Source organism: Plecotus auritus, assembly GCF_963455305.1.
Source record: "Plecotus auritus genome assembly, chromosome: 8".
In the NCBI taxonomy this organism is placed as follows: domain Eukaryota; kingdom Metazoa; phylum Chordata; class Mammalia; order Chiroptera; family Vespertilionidae; genus Plecotus; species Plecotus auritus.
The window spans coordinates 103,986,602-104,001,875 of record NC_137782.1 but is presented as its reverse complement, the minus strand read 5'-3'; the positions used below and the strand labels follow the sequence as shown (position 1 = coordinate 104,001,875).

Here is a 15,274-nt window from a genome sequence, read left to right as displayed (position 1 = left end):
TGGTACCGCATTGCCATTTTGATTTGCATCTCTCGGATAATTAGTGACTTTGAGCATGTTTTCATATGTTTCTTGGCCTTCCTTCTGTCTTCTTTTGAAAAGTATCTATTTAGGTCCGTTGCCCATTTTTTTTATTGGGTCATTTATCTTCCTTTTGTTATGTTGTATGAGTTCCCTGTAGATGTTAGAGATTAAACCTTTATCAGTGATAACATTTGCAAATATGTTCTCCCATACAGTGGGCTTTCTTGTTGTTTTGTTGATGGTTTCCTTTGCTGTGCAGAAGCTTTTTATTTTGATGTAGTCCTATTTGTTTATTTTCTCTTTAGTTTCCATTGCCACAGGAGTGATGAAGAAACTGCTTCGGCATATGTCTGAGATTTCGCTCCCTGTGGATTCCTCTAGTATTTTTATAGTTTCTTGTCTTATGTTTAAGTCCTTTATCCATTTTGAGTTTATGTTTGTGTATGGTGTAAGTTGGTGGTCTAGTTTCATTTTTTTGCATGTATCTGTCCAATTTTCCCAACACCATTTATTGAAGAGACTGTCTTGACTCCATTGTATGCTCATGCCTCCTTTGTCAAATATTAATTGAGCATAGTGGTTTGGGTCAATTTCTGGGTTCTCTATTCTATTCCATTGATCTATATGTCTGTTCTTGTGCCAGTACCAGGCTGTTGTGAGAACAGTGGCTTTGTAATACAGCTTGCAATCTGGTATTGAAATCCCACCTACTTTGTTCTTCTTTCTCAGGATTGCTGTGGCTATTTGGGGTCTTTTTTTATTCCAGATGAATTTTTGGAGAGTTCTTTCTAGGTCTGTGAAATATTCCATTGGTATTTTAATGGGGAGTGCATTGAATCTGTAGATTGCTTTGGGTAGTATGGACATTTTGATGATGTTGATTCTACCAATCCATGAACACGGTATGCTCTTCCATCTATTTATGTCTTCCTCTATCTCTTTTTTCAATGTCCTGTAGTTTTCTGAGTAGAGGTCTTTTACCTCCTTACTTAAGTTTATTCCTAGGTATCTTAATATTTTTGGTGCAATGGTAAATGGGATTGCTTTTTCAGTCTCTCTTTCTGTAAGTTCACTGTTGGTGTATAGAAATGCCATAGATTTCTTGGCATTAATTTTGTATCCTGCTACATTGCCAAATTCATTTATTAAGTCTAATAATTTTTTGATGGAGTCTTTAGGGTTTTCTATGTAGAGTATCATGTCACCTGCGAATAATGACAATTTTACTTCTTCTTTTCCAATTTGGATGCCCTTTATTTCTTCTTCTTGTCTGATTGCTGTGGCTAGCACTTCCAGTACTATGTCGAACAGGAGTGGTAAAAGCGGGCATCCCTGTCTTGTTCCTGTTCTTAGGGGAAATGGTTTTAGTTTTTGCCCACTGAGTATGAGGTTGGCTGTGAGTTTGTCATATATGGCTTTTATTATGTTGAGGTATGATCCTTCTATTTCCACCTTGCTGAGAGTTTTTATCAAAAAATGGGTTTTGGATTTTGTCAAATGCTTTTTCTGCATCAATTGATATGACCGTGTGATTTTTATCTCTCAATTTGTTTATGTGATGTATAACGTTTATTGATTTGTGGTTATTGTACCATCCTTGCATTCCTAGGATAAACCCTACTTGGTCATGGTGTATGATCTTTCTGATGTACTGCTGGATCCGATTTGCTATAATTTTGTTGAGGATTTTGGCATCTATGTTCATGAGGGATATTTGCCTGTAATTCTCTTTCATTGTGTTGTCTTTATCTGATTTTGGTATTAGGATGATGCTGGCTTCATAGAATGAGCTTGGAAGTGTTCCTTACTCATGAATTTTTTGGAATAGTCTGAGGAGGATAGGTTTTAGTTCTTCCTTGAACGTTTGGTAAAACATCCCTGTGAAGCCATCTGACCCCGGGCTTTTGTTTGCCAGAAGCTTTTTGACGACTGCTTCAATTTCTTCCATAGTTATTGGCCTATTGAGATGTTGAGGTTCTTCCTGATTGAGTTTTGGAAGGTTGTATTTTTCTAGGAATATGTCCATTTCCTCCAGGTTGTCCAGTTTGTTGGAATAGAGTTGTTCATAATATTTTTTAACAATCCTTTGTATTTCTATGGGGTCTGTTGTTATTTCTCCTCTTTCATATCTGATTTAGTTTATTTGGGTCCTCTCTCTTTGCTTCTTGGTGAGCCTGGCTAGAGATTCATGAATGTTGTTTATCCTTTCAAAGAACCAGTTCTTGGTTTTGTTGATCTTTTGTATTGTTTTTTTGGTCTCTATGTCGTTTATCTCCCCTCTGATCTTTATTATTTCCTTCCTTCTGCTTACACTGGGATTTTCTTGTTGGTCTCTTTCTAACTCTTTGAGTTGAAGGGTTAGGTAATTTATTACCATTGTTTCTTATTTTTTGCAGTAGGTTTGTAGAGCTATGAACTTCCCTCTCAAGACTGCTTTCACTGTGTTCCACAGATTTTGGATTGTTGTGTTTTCATTGTCGTTTATTGTCATGATGTTTTTTATTTCTTCCTTGATCTCTCTGGTAACCCAGTCATTGTTTAACAGCATGCTATTTAATCTCCATGTTTTTGATTTTTTTGGATTGTTTTTATTGTAGTTGATTTCCAGTTTTATGCCATTGTGATCTGAGAAGATGCTTGATATGATTTCTATCTTCTTGAATTTGAAGAGACTTTGCCTGTGTTTAATATGTGGTCTATCCTTGAATATGTTCTGTGTACACTGGAGAAGAATGTATATTCTGTAGCTTTGGAGTGAAATGTTCTAAAGATGTCAATTAAGTCCATCTGATCTAGTGTGTCATTTAGGATTGCTGTTTCTTTACTGATTTTTTGTTTAGTTGATTTATCCAATGGTGTCAGTGGGGTATTAAAATCCCCTCCCACTATGACTGTATTGCTATCAATCTCTCCCTTGATATCTTCCAGAAGTTGGTTTATGTATTTGGGTGCTTCTGTATTGGGTGCATATATGTTTACCAGAGTTATATCTTCTTGTTGAAATGCTCCCTTTAGTATTATGTAGTGGCCTTCCTTATCTCTTATTATGGCCTTTACTTTAAGGTCTATTTTATCAGATATAAGTATCGCAAACCCAGCTTTTTTTCTCATTTCCATTTGCCTGAAAAATGTTTTTCCATCCCTTTGCTCTCAGTCTGTGTGAATCCTTTGCTCTGAGGTGGGTCTCTTCTAGACAGAAAATATATGGGTCATGTTTCTTATCCATTCAGCTACCCTATGTCTTTTGATTGGTGCATTTAATCCATTTACGTTTAATGTTATTATTGACAAGTACATGTTTGTTGTCATATTTTTCCTTAATGTTTGTGTTTCTTCTTGCCTTTCTCTCTTCTTTTTATAGCAGTCCCTTTAGCATTTCTTGCATTGCTGGCTTGGTAGTGATAAACTCTCTTAGCCCTTTTTTGTCTGTGAAGCTCCTAATTCCACCTTCAATTTTGAATGATAGTCTTGCTGGGTATAGTATTCTTGGGTTCAGTCCCTTGCTTTGCATCACTTTGTAAATTTCATTCTATTCCCTTCTGGCCTGGAGTGTTTCTGTTGAGAAATCCATTGATATTCTAATAGGAGAACCCTTGTAGGTAACTTCCTGTCTCTCCCTGGCAGACTTTAAGATTCTTACTTTGTCGTTGGTGTTTGCCAATTTAATTATGATGTGTCTTGGTGTCGGTCTTTTAGGGTTCAACATGTTTAGGACTCTATGTGTTTCTTGGACTTGCATCTTTTTTTCTGCCAATATCAGGGAAGTTTTCTGTCATTATTTCTTCAAACAGATTTTCTATTCCTTGCTTTTCTTCCTCTCCTTCCGGTACCCCTATTATGCAAATGTTGTTTCATTTTGTGTTGTCCCAAAGCTCCCTTAGGTTCTCATCTTGCTTTTTAAGTCTTCTTTCCAGTTGCTGCTGTGTTTGTGTGTTTTTTCCTACCTTGTCTTCTAATTCGCTGATGTGGTCCTCAGCCTCTTCTAGTCTACTGTTTAAGCCTTCCATTGTGTTCTTTATTGCAGCTATGTAGTTCTTCATCTCCTCTTGATTCCTTTTCATGTTGGCGACATTCTCATTCAGCTCTTATAATTCTCATTGAGTTGTGTGTATTTATCATCCAGCCATTTGAGCATCCTTAGAACGATTACTCTGAATTCTTTCTCTGGTATGTTGCTAGCCTCAACTTCATCTAACTCCCTTTCTGGTGATTCCTCTTTTTCTTTCCTTTGGGGATTGCTTTTTTGTCTTCCCATGTTTTCCTGTAGTGCTTTAATTGTAGATCCAATTGCTTTGCTACCCAGGTTCTTTTGGGGATGGTGCTACTGGTGTAATCTCTCAGGTCTCCCTGGGCTTGGTAATCTAGTGTAGCTCCCTACTTGAGCTATTTGGGTTCTCTTGATGTAGGCACAACTGTGGTGTCTAGAAGTCAGCAGCCATGGAGGAGGGTGTCCAAAATTTTGCTGTCTTGCACCCTTGATTGAAATCACACATGCCCAGTGGGGACTCACAGTAGCATCCAGAAACCATCTGTTGGGGTAATGGTGCTCAGGGGGCCTGCGCTCTGGAAAGGCGTGACTGTGGTGTCCAAAGTTCTGTAGTTGTGGGGTGGGCAGACTCAGCTTTTGCTGCTGCACCTATGGTGGATAGGCGCTCGCTCCCAGTGGCGGCTCACAGGGTACGTTTGCCAGCGAGGCACACTGAAGCACTCTGAAGGGCCCTGGCAGTGTAGCCACATAATTGAGGTGTCTGTGGGCAGGTATCCAGGATGAGTGAATTCAGAATTTCTACTGCTGGTGGGGAGTGCACCCCTGTTTGTCCAAGATCACACCCAGGGAGAGCTCACAGTGGCTCCCACGAGCACCCTGTGGATAGATGGGCTCAGAGTGCCTGCCTGTTGGAAATGTGCATCTGTGGAGGTGCGTTTGCTGGCAGGCGCAGAGCTCTGTCGCACTCTGAGGTTCCCTGACACTGAGGTTAAGCAGCTGGGGTGGCTGTGGCAGTTATTCAGGAAGAGGGAATTTCAGAATTTCTACTGCGGGGCAGCGCGCCCTTGTCTGTGCAGAATCACACCCAGCAGAGTCCCACAGCTATTCCCCAGAGTGTGCTGTGGATAGAGGGGCTCAGGGGGCCTGCCTGTTGGAAATGTGCATCTGTGGAGGTGCGTTTGCTGGCAGGTGCAGAGCTCTGACGCACTCTGAGCAGCCCTGGCACTGAAGTTGCACAGCTGGGGTGTCCGTGGGCAGTTATTCAGGAAGAGGGAGTTCAGAATTTTTACTGCAGGGCCGCACGTCCTTGTCTGTACAAAATCACACCCACAGGGGCTCCTAGTGGCTTCTAGTGGCTCCCAGGCTCTGCCTATGGAGTGGTGTGCCCTGGATGCCTGCATGCTGGAAATGCAAGAATGTGGTGTCTGGAGTTCTGCTGCTGGGGAGGGGGAAGATGCACTTACTGTTGCCTAGTGGTGCAAGGGAGGGAAAAAGAAGCCCACTACTCATTCTCTGCTGGCAAGAAACCATACCGGAGGAGATGGGAAAAGATTCCACCTTAAACCCAGTTCAGAATGTGAAACGACATTCTAAGCATCAGACTGACACTGGTAAATTAGAGTGACAACAGGGCTTTGTGTCACCCAAGGGCTTCTGGAGAGGTCATGCTGCTTGCTCTGATGCTTATTCAGGGCAAAGGAAGGACCACTCCTTGAGCAGGTCCAAAGGGACACGGAAGCAAAGACACTGTGATTTCTCCCCTGGCTCCTGCTGGTCACGTGTGCGCATGTGTGCATGAGCATGCAAATGAACCACACACAGAGCTGTATCTCTGGATGTGAGGCCATAGTCAGTATCTATTTTCTTCTTTTTACACAGTTTTCTCTAATTCCCACATTTTCTGTAAAGGGAATATATTACTTTTATAATCAGAAAAACATGAGTAAATGTTATTTTTAAAAAGGAAGTCAGTGTTATGGAAATCCCCTCGTCCATATAAGATTATCACTGTACCAGGAATGAGGATCCCCTTCATATGCCCAGGACTGCCCAAAGGAGAAGCAGCATTTCAACATCTGCATAGGAACTAATGTGGCATCTGGAATGCCCCATTCCCAGGGGACGGGGAGGAAGTGAGAATTGGGTATTTTGTTATTTTTCTTGTAAACATGCTTTGGGACCATATCCTTTCCCCTCCCTTTCCCTTCTCTGTTTAGTCACAGATTAGGCAGCACAAGGCCCCTTCTCAATCCGGATCCGCTGGCCTGGCCTATTCTTCAGGCAAATTCCCAATGAGAGCTGCAAGTTGGTGTCTTGGGAATGGACTCTAAGGGAGTATCAAGATGAAAATGCTAATTAAATGCCCATTGTCATACACTAGAATCTCTTTTTGACTCTTTATTTGGAATACTCTGCAGTGGGACTAAGACAACTTCTAAGAAAATCTAAAACAGATTTTGAAAATCAGTCTTTAGTTTCTTAGAAAAGGAAGTAGGGATCTTACAGAGCTAAAACATGCCACGCTAGAGTCACCCCACTTCCATGTGACAAGACTGCCAGGCAGGTAGATGAGGAGAAGGCTGCAGGGCATGGAGCAGGCCAGTGGAGAGAAGCAGAGTCCCAGTGGCTGCAAGATACTCTAGAGGGACAGGGAGGAGGTAACTCACCATCTAGTCACCCACTAACCTAGATGGGAACCACCAGCCCCATGTGGCTAATGAGCACTTAACATGTGGCTAGTCCAGACTGAAAGGGGCTTACATGTAAAATACATTGGATTTAGGGCACACATGTCAAATAGGCTTGTGGTCCACCAGCCACAAGTTTGACATGCTTGGTTTAGGGGCTGTTGCTGGTGAAAAGAATGAAAAAAATAACTCAGTGATTTTTTAATATCAATTTCATGGTGAAAAAGGTAATATTTTGGATTCAATTTCATACTTATAAAACATTATTTTCACCTCTAAAATAACTTTAAAAATGAGAATACTAAAATATTTAAAATTTGGCTCCCATTAGTGATTGTTCTATTGGAGTTTTATCCCCATATATATAGTCTGTTCCCCTTTTTCTCTTAGTATCTTTCTTGTCTCTCTTACTTTTTTTCCCTTTTCCAATTTCATTTTCACACTCCTTTTTTTTTCTTCTTTCTTTCTTTTTCCTCTTCTTCTTTCTCTCCTATCCCCTAATTTGCCTTTCTCTGGTGGTCACCTTTATTGGAGGTTATTAATATCGTGAATACATTTCTGTTCAGTGCCTTGAGTGTTGTACCTGGTAGTGCTATATTTTGTGCCTTTAAATCAACGCAGGAGAGAGAGAACTACATAACCAGACACCCAGAGAAGAGAGACCATGGGGAGACAAAGAAACAGCCTGCATATGAAAGAAAAGCAGGCATCACCAGAAAAGGAAGTAAACGAAATGGAGGCAAGCAACCTTCCAGAAAAAGAATTCAGAGAAATGGTCATAAGGTGGCTGAAAAGAATGGAAGACAAATTCAACAATATGAGCAAGGACCAAGAGGAAATGAAGAAGAACCAAGAAGACATGAAAAATGACATTGCTGCTGTGAAGAACTCAACAGAAAGCATCAAGAGTAGACTAGAAGAAGCAGAGGACCGCATCAGTGAGCTAGAAGACAAGATGGGGAAAAATACCCAAGTAGAGCAACTTCTAGAAAAAAAATTAAAAGGCAGGAGAGCCTAAAGGAACTTTGGACAACACGAAACAAAACAACATCCGCATAATAGGGGTTCCAGAAGGAAAGGAAGCTGAGCAAGGAATAGAAAACCTCTTTGAAGAAATAATGACAGAAAATTTCCCTGATATAGGGAAGAAAAAACCCACACAAATCCAAGAAGCTCACAGAGTCCCAAATGAACCCCAAAAGACTGACGCCAAGGCACATTATAATTAAATTGGCAAACACCAACGACAAAGTAAGAATCTTAAAAGCGGCAAGAGAGAGACAGAAAGTTACATACAAAGGAACCCCCATCAGACTAGCAACTGATATTTCAACAGAAACTCATCAGGCCAGAAGGGAATGGAATGAAATATACAAAGTCATGCAAAGGAAGGGTCTGAATCCAAGAATATTGTACCCAGCAAGGCTGTCAATCAAAATTGAAGGTGAAATCAGGAGTTTCACAGACAAAGAAGGACTAAGGGAATTTATTACGACCAAACCAGCAAAGCAAGAAATGCTAAAGGGTCTGCTGTAAAAAAAAAAAAAAAAAAGAAAAGAAATAGGAAGTGAAGAAGGAACACAGTGGTAAAGAATAGGAATGGCGACAAATAAGTACCTATCAATAATAACTTTAAATGTAAATGGATTAAATGCCCCAATCAAAAGACATAGGGTAACGGATTGGATAAGAAAACATGGCCCATATATCTGCTGTCTACAAGAAACCCACCTCAGAAAAAAAGACGCACACAGACTGAGGTGAAGGGATGGAAAAAGGTTTTCCAGGCAAATGGAACTGAAAAAAAAAGCTGGGGTAGCAATACTTATATCTGACAAATTAGATCTCAAAGTGAAGGACATAACAAGAGATAAGGAAGGCCACTTCATAATACTAAAGGGAACAATCCAACAAGAAGAAATAACTCTGGTAAACATATATGCACCCAATACAGGAGCACCCAAATACATAAAAAAAGCCTCCTGGAGGATATCAAGGGAGAGATTGACAGCAATACAATCATAGTAGGAGACTTTAATACCCCACTATCACCATTGGACAAATCCTCTAAACAAAAAATCAGCAAAGAAACATCAATCCTAAATGACTCACTAGACCACATGGAATTAATTGACATCTTCAGAACATTTCACCCCAAAGCCACAGAATATACATTCTTCTCAAGTGCACATGGGTCATTTTCAAAGATAGACCATATGTTGGGACATAGCCAAAGTCTCTTCAAATTCAAGAAGATAGAAATCATATCAAGCATCTTCTCAGACCACAGTGGCATAAAGCTGGAAATCAACTACAATAAAAACAACCCAAAGAAATCAAACACATGGAGACTAAATAGCATGCTATTAAACCATGACTGGGTTACCAGAGAGATCAAAGAAGAAATAAAAAACATCATGGCAACAAATGACAATGAAAACACTACAATCCAAAATCTATGGGACACAGCGAAAGCAGTCTTGAGAGGGAAGTTCATAGCTCTACAAGCCTACTGCAAAAAACAAGAAACAATGGTAATAAATTACCTAACCCAACAACTCAAAGAGTTAGAAAAAGAGCAACAAGAAAAGCCCAGTGTAAGCAGAAGGAAGGAAATAATAAAGATCAGAGCGTAGATAAAAGACACTGAGACCAAAAAAACAATACAAAAGATCAACAAAACCAAGAGCTGGTTCTTTGAAAGGATAAACAACATTCATGAATCTCTAGCCAGGCTCACCAAGAAGCAAAGAGAGAGGACCCAAATAAACAAAATAAGAAATGAAAGAGGTGAAATAACAACAGATCCCGCTGAAATACAAAGGATTATTAAAATATACTACGAACAACTCTATTCCAAGAAACTGAACAACCTGGAGGAAATGGACATATTCCTAGAAAAATACAACCTTCCAAAACTCAATCAGGAAGAATCTAAACAGCTCAATATGCCAGTAACTATGGAGGAAATTGAAGCAGTCATCAAAGAGCTTCTGGCAAACAAAAGCCCGGGGCCAGACGGCTTCACGGGAGAGTTTTACCAAACATTCCAGGAAGAACTAAAACCTATCCTCCTCAGACTATTCCAAAAAATTCAAGAGGAAGGAACATTTCCAAGCTCCTTCTATGAAGCCAGCACCACCCTAATACCAAAACCAGATAAAGACAACACACTGAAGGAGAATTACAGGCAAATATCCCTCATGAACATAGATGCCAAAATCCTCAACAAAATTATAGCAAATCGGATCCAGCAGTACATCAGAAAGATCATACACCATGACCAAGTAGGGTTTATCCCAGGAATGCAAGGATGGTACAATATCCGCAAATCAATTAACGTGATACATCACATAAACAAATTGAGAGATAAAAATCACATAGTCATATCAATTGATGCAGAAAAAGCATTTGACAAAATCCAACACCCTTTCTTGATAAAAACTCTCAACAAGGTGGGAATAGAAGGATCATACCTCAACATAATAAAAGCTATATATGATAAACCCACAGCTAACAGCATACTCAATGGGCAAAAACTAAAACCATTTCCCCTAAGAACAGGAACAAGACAGGGATGCCCACTCTCACCACTCCTGTTTGACATAGTACTGGAAGTATTAGCCATTGCAATTAGACAAGAAGAAGAAATAAAAGGCATCCAAATTGGAAAAGAAGAAGTAAAGCTGTCCTTATTTGCAGATGACATGATATTGTACATAAAAAGCCGAAAGACTCCATCAAAAAACTAACAGACTTAATAAATGAATTCGGCAATGTATCAGGATACAAAATTAACGCCAAGAAATCTATGGCATTCCTATACACCAACAGTGAACTTACAGAAAGAGAGACTAAAAAAGCAATCCCATTTTTCATCGCACCAAAAAAATTAAGATACTTAGGAATAAACCTAACCAAGGAGGTAAAAGACCTATATGTGGAAAACTACACAACACTGAAAAAAGAGATAGAGGAAGATGTAAACAGATGGAAGAACATACCATGTTCATGGATTGGTAGAATCAACATCATTAAAATGTCCATACTACCCAAAGCAATCTATAGATTCAATGCACTCCCCATTAAAATACCAATGGCATATTTCACAGACCTAGAAAGAACTCTCCAAAAATTCATCTGGAATAAAAAAAGACCCCGAATAGCCACAGCAATCCTGAGAAAGAAGAATAAAGTAGGAGGGATCTCAATACCAGATTTCAAGCTGTATTACAAAGCCACTGTCCTCAAAACAGCCTGGTACTGGCATAAGAACAGACATATAGATCAATGGAATAGAACAGAGAATCCAGATATCGACCCAAACCAATATGCTCAATTAATATTTGACAAAGGAGGCATGAGCATACAATGGAGTCAAGACAGTCTCTTCAATAAATGGTGTTGCGAAAATTGGACAGATACATGCAAAAAAATGAAACTAGATCACCAACTTACACCATACACAAAAATAAACTCAAAATGGATACAGGACTTAAATATAAGATGGGAAACCATAAAAATACTAGAGGAATCCACAGGCAGCAAAATCTCAGACATATGCCAAAAGAACTTTTTCACTGATACTGCCCCTAGGGCAATGGAAGCCAAAGAGAAAATAAACAAATAGGACTACATCAAAATAAAAAGCTTCTGCACAGCAAAAGAAACCATCAACAAAACAATAAGAAAGCCCACTGTATGGGAGAACATATTTGCAAATGTTATCACTGATAAAGGTTTAATCTCCAACATCTACAGGCAGCTTATACAACTTAATAAAAGGAAGATAAATGATCCAATAAAAAAATGGGCAATGGACCTAAATAGAATCTTTTCGAAAGAAGACAGAAGGAAGGCCAAGAGACACATGAAAACCTGCTCAAAGTCACTAATTATCCGAGAGATGCAAATCAAAACGACAATGCGATACCATCTCACACCTGTCAGAATGGCTATCATCAACAAATCAACAAACAACAAGTGTTGGTGAGGATGCGGAGAAAAAGGAACCCTCGTGCACTGCTGGTGGGAATGCAGACTGGTGCAGCCACTGTGGAGAACAGTATGGAGTTTCCTCAAAAAACTGAAAATGGAACTCCCATTTGACCCAGTAATCCCACTCCTAGGAATATATCCCAAGAAACTAGAAACACCAATCAGAAAGGATATATGCACCCCTATGTTCATAGCAGCACAATTTACAATAGCTAAGATTTGGAAACAGCCTAGGTGCCCATCAGCAGATGAGTGGATCAGAAAACTATGGTACATCTACACAATGGAATACTATGGTGCCATAAAAAAGAAGGAATTACTACCATTTGTAGGCACCTGGATGGAATTAGAGAACATTATGCTAAGTGAAATAAGCCAGTCAATGAAAGAAAAATACCACATGATCTCACTCATTTGGGGATAATGAAAAACATTATAAACTGATGAACAAAAAGATAGATACAGAGGCAGTAAAGCATCAAACAGACTGTCAAATTACAGCAGTAAGGTTAGGGAGAGGTGGGGGAAATAAGAGATCAACTGAAGGACTTATATGCATGCATATAAGAGTAACCAACGGATGCAAAACTTTGGGGGGTGAGGGCATGTATGGGAGCGGGGTGGGGGGGCAATGGTAAGATATGTACACATATAATACCTTAATTAAAAAAAACAAAAAAAGTATGAATTGGAAGGTGCCAGACAAGGTCTGGTTCCTACATCTACTGAATTAGTCGCCTTCATCTACCAGACACTCAGCCTTCCCACTTCCCTTGTCTTTTCTAACCCTCAGAACAATAGGGTTTATAGAAAAGGTTATCATGCATAAACCAAACCACAGAGTCAAAGTCACCAGAGTCATCGCTTTCTCCTTTTCTTCGGGTCATTGATGTTACTGCTCATTCTTCCTGGGGCGGCCACTGTATGAACTCCCGGCTTCTGTTGCTCCTTGGGAACTGATGCCTCTGCCAGTATTTTTCTGTTTGCAAACATGTTCATTTTTTTGTTTACCTAAAACTTTCGTTGACCTATTTGATCGTTATTACTGACTGTAAATCAGGAAAGAAACGCTCTTCTAGTGTCCAGCCATCAGCAAGTGTATTGGTGCCAATAGCAGGGGCATCTTGTCCATCCTGAGCTGTGCAGTTGGTCACTGCCTGGGGACTAAGGTAATGGCTGAGTGTACCTGGCTCACTGCCCTGGAAACCACTGATGTCCCCACCAGATCTCCTCCTTGCTCCCTTAATGCCCACCATTCAGGCCCTTATACTGAGCCTGGTGCCTTCTGCCAGACTTCTAACATTCTCATGGTGATCTTTTGCTCTTAGAAACTTTTGTTCCATCTTGAATTGTGGCTTCACTCAGGGGATACTGAATTTGCCACACGTGTCAGTATATATCTGAATCCCAAGTGTGGACAGACTGCCTATTCTTACATCCGCAGGAAGGGCCCTTGCCCAGGCTGGGCTCTTAGCTGTTCAATAGACTTTTTGGTTTTTCGTTCTGAGTGTTTTGCACCCTGATGCCACCTTTAGTGTGTGTATATGAACTATGCTTTCATTGAACTTTTATAAGTAGAAACACAGGAGGATTCTTATCGTCTCTTACAAAATTCTTTCTACCAAGCAAGTGCTTGATCAGATGACTCTTGATTACTCCAAATAACTGACAGAACCAATGACCTGACTAAATCAAAATGGAAAAGCATTTATATTGTTTGCTTATTTTAATTGTATTTACAAGTGGCCATGCATAGAGCTATTCTTGCAATTTATGTCACTTCAAAATTGTGTTGCTATTGTCAAGCCCATTGAATTGTATCATTTTCTACCCTGCTTCTCTGTGGGATTACCTCTTTTTCTCTCTACAGTATTGATTAAGAGCATCAATTTTACAGCTGAGGAAAAGCAAAAGCATCAGACTGAAAATGGAACTCTGTTCAATTGTTCTTATGCTAAAACTCACTATGTTTTTGCCCATCCTTTCCCAGGCTGGAAGAGGTGATTGAATGTTTTTGGATAAAAGGTCTTCCCTTTCAGCACCATCTGGCCTGTAGGCTGCATTCAGCAATAACTACAAACAGGGCTGGCAATAATGTTAATTAATTTTAAGCAGAGAAAATGCCTAGATAAACAAATCAGGATTGTTTGTGTATAAACTACGATGAGGTTATCTAATCAATGTTGTGTGTGTATGTGTGTGTGTGTGTGTGTTTGGGGGTGGGGTTTCCATAAAAATAAAGATTGCTGTTTTTGTGTCACTTTAAAAAAAAAAAAATAAATAAATAAATAAATAATAAAATAAAATAAAATTTGGCTCCCAATAAATTTCTGTTGGCCAGCATGACCCGATTCTATGAGGCCCAGTCAAATTTGCAATTGGATTAGATGAGATATCCCTTTCCCTTAGGTCCTAGCTCCTTCTGCTCTATATTATGCCTTAGCATTTGTCCCATCTAATATACTCTATATTTTATCTTCTTACCTGTTTCCCCCAACTATAATATAATACATCTTTTCCATTGTCACATCTAAAACAATGCCTGGCACATAGAGGCTGCTCAATAAATATTTGTTAAATGTGGAGGGTCTCAGAAGACTATCCGTGTGTTAACATTTGCAGTATATTTTATAGTCTAAACAAAGTTCCCGGCAGAGGTCTTAACTTCCAGAGGAAAGCTTGAAGAGCCACTGAGTTCTCTAGTGCAACCGAATTGTGGGAAACATCAGTTGTCTAGAACCACAGAGTGGCTCCTGGAACTTGTGTGGGGCTGAGGTTGGGCATTGCTATGCAGGGAATAACGGCCCAGCAAACCTGGCTGAGTATTTGGGGCTGCCATAGTTGCACTCTCTGAGGGGTCACCCCTCCTTACCTTTCCTCGGCCCTCACTATGAAGTGCGGACAAAGAAAGGATGGCTCTTCCATGGAGGTAAAGTAGTATGTGGGCCATCTGGTTGGCTTCCCCAAGCAAAGCCAAATTATACCCACTGAGAACCCATTAGATACAAACAAATTCTAACATTGCCTCGACAATTCACGTGGTACCTTTTTAACTCAGTGAATACTGTACTTTTATCTTCACAACTTACCTTCCCAAATGTGGCTGGGTTGACTTGGTTCTGGGCATTTTGCCCACAGGTCTCCATGTAAATCTCATACATGAGGCAGTGAGGCACACTGCACCCTTAGCAGATACAGAAATTGTCCACCCACCTGGGGGAGAGAAGTCGAGGAAGAAGAAATTAGCATCCATTTTGCTAGAACAGGACATTTTGATAAGGATCAGCGTTCAGCACAAATGTGGGATCCAACTAAATGAATATGTTTATTTATTGAACACAATGGCTCACAATTAGCATCACTAATGTATTATACACCCTTCTGTTCTTAGTGCAGAGTTCATAGAGGGTGGGCAAAAGTAGGTTCCCAGTAGTGAGTATTCCCAAAACAGAGTTTATTCTTGTATTTCCTAAGACACCAAACACCACCCTCGCAGTCTATCATCCCTGCAGGTGGCTACAGGAGCCAGTGGGGCTCGCAGGACCCCGTGTGAGAGCATAGCTCCCCCAACCCCACC

General features: G+C 40.1%; 1 protein-coding gene across 1 annotated transcript in view; it reads right to left on the bottom strand.

Annotated features, from left to right (window-relative positions):
- RFX8 (regulatory factor X8) overlaps positions 1 to 14,900 on the bottom strand; it is a gene marked incomplete at its 3' end in the record, with an annotated part of 103,457 nt that extends 88,557 nt beyond the window's left edge. The window contains 1 exon segment of the mRNA XM_080684936.1: positions 14,787 to 14,900. Coding sequence (XP_080541062.1) covers positions 14,787 to 14,858 — 72 coding nt within the window. The 5' untranslated portion in view covers positions 14,859 to 14,900.
- Positions 14,901 to 15,274: the final 374 nt, after the last annotated feature.